The sequence below is a fragment of the Temnothorax curvispinosus genome, unplaced genomic scaffold (assembly GCF_003070985.1).
Source record: "Temnothorax curvispinosus isolate PA1 unplaced genomic scaffold, ASM307098v1 QBEX01003668.1, whole genome shotgun sequence".
NCBI classification, from domain to species: domain Eukaryota; kingdom Metazoa; phylum Arthropoda; class Insecta; order Hymenoptera; family Formicidae; genus Temnothorax; species Temnothorax curvispinosus.
The window spans coordinates 10750-18174 of record NW_020213448.1 but is presented as its reverse complement, the minus strand read 5'-3'; the positions used below and the strand labels follow the sequence as shown (position 1 = coordinate 18174).

The window sequence follows — 7425 nt, the reverse complement described above, 5'->3', positions numbered from 1 at the left end:
CACACACAAAACAAACTAATTTTTTTCAACTATCACCTACTTTATAGTAAATTTGAAGAGAAACTTATAAGAGAAAACAAAAAATATGATGAAACAACCAAGAGAGTTAGAACTTTATCCCCAAGTTCTAACTGAACTCGAAAAGGTAGTATCAGAGGATAATATTGATAGGTTAAAAGAACTAAGCAATTTAATTGACAACATAAGTAATGCAGAAGATAAAATAACTTTGAAAAATTATTATGATAATGCCAGCAACCCTGTTAGAAGCACTAATTTAGTTATCTTAGCTTGTAAACATAATAAAGTAAAAATTTTAGAGTATCTATTTGATAGTGATAGTAGAATTATAAATAATCTGTCTGTTGTTATTGGAAGAAACACTATATTACCAGATGATAAAGATGAAACATGCCATAATGCGTTTTATTATGCTATACGATCACGCAATGTTGAGCTTCTTGATACACTCATTAGTAAATGGCCAGATAATTATTTTACTGTTAATTTAGGAGAATTGGATAAAATTCTTTCAAAAGTTTATGAAGAATTAAAGTTAAAAGATGTACCATTGTCAGACGAAATGGAAATTTTTGTTCAAAATAAGTTAATAAACCTCCGTTTCTTCTCCAATACTTCTCGACCAGAATGTGAAGATCAGAATTTGAAGAGTTGTCTTAATAACATCAAAGATCGAATTAAATTAACACTTCAAAACATTAACTTGCTAAAGATAGATTATTCAAACACAAAAAAAGTAGATAAAAAGTTTTTATTTGTAGCAAAATTTATCGCATAAAATATTCATATATTAAAGCGGCAGTTGAAATCAACCTATGATAGATTACCTTGGGAAGAAATGGAGTTTTGTTTAGTCAGTTTTGTTTCTTCTCACACAAAACAAAAAGAAATTAATCTATTTTATAATGCTACATTGAATAAAAGCAAAATATTAAATCACTTAGAAAATTTTGCAGAGAAACTTAAAGATGAAAAAGAAAGTGTAAACATTAATAATAAACTTCCAAATTTAAAACGCGAGGAAGTTGTTGCAGAAATTATTAGCAGTGTTCCTCAATTTCAAGAGTTGTATAACGATTATGAACAAATTAAAGATATCGATTCTTTAATGAAAATAATTGATTGTATAAAGTTGGCGTTATCGGCTGATTCTAAAGAGAGGGAAGGACAGTTAATTATTACAAGGGTTTTACAGGTTATCGGTGAGCATTTAAAAAACACTTTAGAATCCCCTAAGTTATCTAATACTACAATAGGTGAGCTTTTGCTACAATTGTTACCAAAAGATACAAGAGAAATAGTTATAAGTTTACGTAATTCACTATCACATGCTCATTCACTCTCCACAAGAACAGAAATTGAGGAAAATACTGATGTTAGTTTTTTTACTGGTATTCAAAAGAATATTAGAAAAATTGACCATGTAATTACTAATATTCTTTTCAATAAAAAAATTGAAACAATTAGATTGCTGTTAAAAAGAATTGCTAATAGTAAAAGCTTAGGTGAGATGAAAGAAATTGCTAAAATATTTAGTAATGTTAAATTGGATAAAATAATATCAAAAAATTTTAAAATGATGAAACACGAGAAGCTTGAAAAACTAATTAAAAAATTATATGATAATATAACTGACAAGACGGATTATGAAAAGGAGCTGTTTAATAAAATTAACAAAATAATTAATTGTGCAGAAACTCAATCAGAAAATATCAAAACTGATTACATCAGAGAATCTTTATTGTTAAGACGCTTAATTAGCCTGACTGACACATATAAGAATGACCACAACGTTATTAATGAAATAAAACTTATTGCTAATAAAGCATTAGAAAATATGGTAATAAGAATAAAGCCTCATAGCCATAAAGAAATTGCTGAGTTATCAATGAAAATCTTTGATAGTATTAAATCAAGAATACAACATGACAATCTTGATAAATTATACGCATTAATTTGCGAAATTCTTTTTTATATTTCTGAATTTGGAACAAATGACATTAAATGGATTAAGAAATTAAAAGAAATGTTGAATGAAAAAGGTTCGTTTATTCCTACACATAAACAAAGAAAAAAATCCAATGTAGAAAATGTAGAAAATGTAGAAACATATAATAACCAGTTTGCACTAAAGATATCTAAACTGAAAAATATTTTAAGCAAAAACGCATTGAGTGATCAATTAATTAAAACATTACCTTTCTATAAAAGTGATAAAAAATTGCAAGCAGTAGTAGAAATGCTTGTTCTGGATATAATGTCAATTTTAAGCAGCTCAAACCACTTGGAAAATAATCTATTTTTTTTAGACGGTAACGCTCCTTTATTAATTGGAAAATGTTTACGTAATCATTTAGCACATGATAATCCCTTAGTTAATGTACTGTTAACTGATCCTTCCGTAGCAGTTATTTTGAACGCTAAAAAACTTACCGAAAAAAATATAATGAAAAGCAAGGAAAAAATTGGCAAGTTAGCAAGCAATAATTCTTGTAAGGTAAGAGAGAAATACGATCAAGATTTAGATGCCATTACTAATCAGGAAAAAATAAATGCTGCTTTAAAAGAAGGAAATCTAGAAAGCTTAAAGGATTGTCTCAAAAAAGGTGCAGATATTAATGGTAGAAGTATTAATTCATGGACCACGTTACATTTTGCTGCTAAAGGACCCAGTCTTGAAATTATAAAATTTATTCTTGATCAAAATTTAAACGTTAATGTGAAAGATATTAATGGTCAAAGCCCATTACATATTGCTGCTGAGCATGGAAGGGAAAATGTTGTAGAATTTTTTATAAAAGAAGGTTCATGTATTGATGATTTAGATAATAGTCGCAAAACGCCACTACATGTCGCTGCTCAAAAAGGTCACAAGGATATTGTTGAAATTTTATTAAAAAATAAAGCTAAAATTATTGCTCAAGATGAAATTGGTTTTTCACCTTTACACCATGCAATAGTGAATAATCATATTGATGTTGCTAAGATTTTATTGAAAATATATGTAAATGTTGATATTAATGAAACTATGGGTTGGTACCTTACCCCGTTGCACGCAGCTGCAAGCACAGGTCATCTAGAGTTAGTTAATTTCTTGCTTCAAAATAATGCAGATGTAAACACTAGAGATGATGAAGATTGGACACCGTTACACGGAGCAGCAAGAAACCATTTAGAAGTAGTAAGAGCTTTAATCCTAAACGGAGCTGATGTTAACGCTAGAAGCCTAAGTGGTTTTACACCATTACACTGTGCAGTAGAAAACGGTCATGAGAAGATAGTTAATATTCTATTGGAGCATGGAGTTAATGTTAATGCTGTTGACAAAACCGGTAATAATACACCTTTGAACTATGCAGCAAAAGATGGGCACGAGGAAATAGTTAAGACTCTACTGGAAAGTAAAGCCGACGCTAATATTGCCACTGTTGCAAGTGTGACTCCATTGCATTTTGCTGCCCAGAATGGTCATCTAGGAATAGTTGTTGCTCTACTTAAACATAGTGTTGACATTTGTGCTAAAGATCGAAATAACATTACACCATTATATTGTGCAGCAAAAAGTGGTCATAAGAAAATTTCTGAACTTTTAATAGAAAATAATGCAGATACTAATGCAAAAACTAATAATAATTTAACACCACTACATGTAGCTGCTCTAAAAGGCCACGAAGACATTATTAACCTTCTAATAAAAAATAAAGCTGAAGTTAATGCAAAAACTGATAAAGGTAGCACACCATTGCATCTAGCTGCTCTGAAAAGCCACAAAGATGTTATTGATCTTCTAATAAAAAATAAAGCTGAGGTAGAAGCTAAAACTTATGATGGTACTACACCATTGCATCTAGCTGCTCTAAACGGTCAAGAAGATGCCATTGTTTCTCTAATAAAAAATAAAGCTAATGTAAATACTAGAGCTATTAATAGTTCTACACCGTTACACGCTGCTGTTGTAGAAGGCCACAAAGATGTTGTTAATCTTCTAATAAAATATAAAGCTCACATTGATGTAAGAGATAATGCAGATAATACACCATTACATACAGCCGTGAAAGCAGGTCATAAAGAAATCGTTGAGATTCTGGCAGCAAATGGAGCCAATGTCAACGTCAGATGTAACAACATGACACCATTGCTTTCTGCCATAAAATATAATCACAAAGAAATCGTTAAAGTTCTTATATCAAATAGAGTTAAAATTAATGAAGAAGGCATTAAACTTTTGTCACCAGCAGTTCTTGCTGGATACACAGATATTGTAGAAATTTTGCTGGGCCACAAAATCGATGTTAATATAAAAGATTCTGAAAATGTTGCATCACTACACTCGGCTGCTACTAAAGGTTATAAGAATGTAGTAAAAGTTCTGTTAACAAAAGGAGCTATAGTTGATGTCATAACTATTAATAATCTAACACCATTATATTTTGCAGCACAGGGAGGTTACCAGGAAATTGTTAAGATGTTAATAGCACGTGGAGCTAACGTTAATGTAAAATCTGACGAATATTTTACACCATTACATATAGCTGCAACCTATGGTCATAATAATGTTGTAAAAGTTTTACTTGATAGTAAAGCAGATATTAATGTTAAGGATAATAAGAATAGAACACCTCTAGAATTTGCAGTGGCACATGATCATTTAGAAGTGGTTAAAATGTTACTGCAGTATGGAACAATAAATGTAAATGCTAAAGATAATGATGATTGGACGATATTGCATATTGCTTCACAAAGAAATAACTTACAGATGATAGAGTATCTAACAGATGAAGGATTTGATGTTAATGCTAAAAATGCCTCTGGTTTAAAACCTGTACACATCGCAGCGATAGAAGGTTATAAAGATAATGTAGAGTTTTTCTTTAATAAGGGGTTAAGTATTAATGAACTTGATGCAGCTAATAAGACATTACTACACTATGCTGCATTAAATGGTCAATTAGAAGTTGCAAAGTATTTGATAACACAAGGCGCTGACGTTAATGCTAAAGATTATAATGGCTTAACTCCTATGCATATTGCTGCTAATCACGGTTATGAAGACTTTATTAAAGTTTTATTAAAAAATGGAGCAGTTTATAACGCTGTTGACAAGTTTCATATAATACCGTTACAAATATCTAAGGATAAAAACGTTATCAATTTATTAGAATTAACTGAGAAATTGTTTGAGGCTGTAAAACGTAATGACTCTTCAGAAGTCAAGAATTACATTGAAGCGGGGGCTGTCGTTAACGCCAGAGATGCTAATGGATTTACCCCTCTACATTATGCTGCTAAGTTCTGTCGCTTAGAAATTGTAAAGCTCCTATTGTCTAATGGTGCAGTATATAATGCAGTTTCTGCTGATAATAAAACACCGTCAAATTTTGCTGTAGATGAAAATGTTACTAGCTTATTTCAATTACTGCGTGACTCATTTGAAAATATTGAAAATAATGATTCTCGAGTTATTAATGATCTTAACAAGATAGAGGATATCGGTACAGTAAAAGCAATAATGAATGCTTGCGATAGAGAAAATAAAACGCTAGTAGTTGCTGCAGAGCATAATAACTTTTCAAAAGTCGAACAGTTGAAAGAGGTATCACAAGGTGATGTATCTGCTCAGATTAAAGTTGGTATAGGGTTTTTTAATAAATGCTATTATCAAATGGCCTTAAATTTCTTCAACAACGCATATGAAAAAAGAAAAAAAATCCTAGGGTCAGATAATCCTGGCACTTTAGATATTCAGACATATATAGCTAAAGTATTACGTGCACAAGGGGCTTACCAAAAAGCTTTAAATACATTTGAAGAAATTTTCCAGAAACAGAAAGAAATATTGGGTTTGAATGACAAGAATACTTTAAGTACAAAAAGTGAAATTGCTTTAGTGCTGCATAGACAGGGAAGGACTAAAGAAGCTTTTAATATTTATCAAGAAATTTGCCAGAAGCAAGAGGAAATACTAGGGCCAAATCATTTAGATACTTTAAAAACTTACTTTCACATGGCAATGGTATTACGTGAACAAAGCAAACACGAAGAAGCGTTAAATATTTATAGAAGAGTTTTTGAAAAAAGAAAAGAATTATTAAGTGCAAATAACCCAGCAGTTCTGCATGTTCAAAATAATATAGCGATGATACTGGCTGAGCAGGGTAAGCTTGAAGAGGCATTGAAAATTTATGAAGAAGTTTTCGAGAAAAAGAAAGTGGTTTTAGGTATTGATCATGTGAGCACTTTGAGGACGTTAAGTAACATTGCTAAAATATTCGTCAAACAAAAAAAATTTCATGAAGCCATGGAAACCTTTCAAAACGTTTGGAATACACAGAAAAATGTGTTAGGAGCAAATAACCCTAATACTCTGTTTACTCAATACCACATGGCAAATGTACTTATTTCTCAAGGTAAATTGGTTAATGCCCGTAAAGCTTACCGAGAATGTTTTGATCAAATCAAAGCTGTTCTTGGACCAAGTCATCCCACTGTTTTGCATATTTTAGAAAATATAAAAGAGATTAATTATACATTTAAGCTCATTGGAAGCTGCGAACCGTGAGATATTCTACGCCAATGATAAAGAGCTGACGCCAATGATAAAGAACTGATGCCAATGATAAAGACATTGATGTAAGAACACCGTTACACTACGCTGTTAGTAATGGACGAGCAAGTGTTGTGAACATCTTACTAAATAAAACGTAAAAAATAAAATTGTAATTGATATTATACGAACAAATTTTTTAATTTTATCCAGTCATATAGAAAAATACTGTGGGCCTTCTCACCTCGCCAAGGTCGTACCTATGAGGAAGGAAGTACTTTACTCTGTAATATAAAAGCAGACAATATCAAATTAAATTATATAAAAATTATGCAAATTAGAAATTTGCACTTGGCTTCCTCATAGAGGAAGCTTTAACTTCCGCAAATTTGGAGATATCGATCTATTTATAATTTTATTATAATTTTCAGTCTTCTCTACCCCGATTTCATATATAACTCTTTTAAATTCGGTTAATTAGACTTAGCTTTATACGCGATCAAAATCTCCGAAATTTCAAACGTCTGTAACTCCAGAACTAATTAACCAAATTTTAATTAATTATATATGAAATAGAGATAGAAAAAACTAAAAAAATTAATAGATCTAGATATAGATTGCTATCTCAAATATTGAGAAAGCTATAGGATAAAACACACTTTTCTAAAAAAATAATTTTCCAATAAAATACCGGTCAACCGATTTTAATAATATTTGAGGAGAACATACTTTCTATGATACTTTATTTGTGTGAAAAATTTCAACCCGGTATCTAAAAAATTGTAGAAGTAGATGCGTGTACAAAAAATCCGTACACACACACACACACACACACACACACACACACACACACACACACA

The 7425-nt window shown here is 30.8% G+C and overlaps 1 protein-coding gene across 1 annotated transcript in view; it reads left to right on the top strand.

Moving 5' to 3' along the window:
• The first annotated feature begins 1662 nt into the window (after nucleotides 1–1662).
• LOC112452803 (serine/threonine-protein phosphatase 6 regulatory ankyrin repeat subunit B-like) overlaps nucleotides 1663–7425 on the top strand; it is an 8707-nt gene continuing 2944 nt past the window's right edge. Inside the window, exon 1 of the mRNA XM_025013203.1 lies at nucleotides 1663–5917. Within this exon, the coding sequence (XP_024868971.1) occupies nucleotides 1859–5917 (4059 nt within the window). The 5' untranslated portion in view covers nucleotides 1663–1858. The remainder of the gene's footprint in view (nucleotides 5918–7425) is intronic.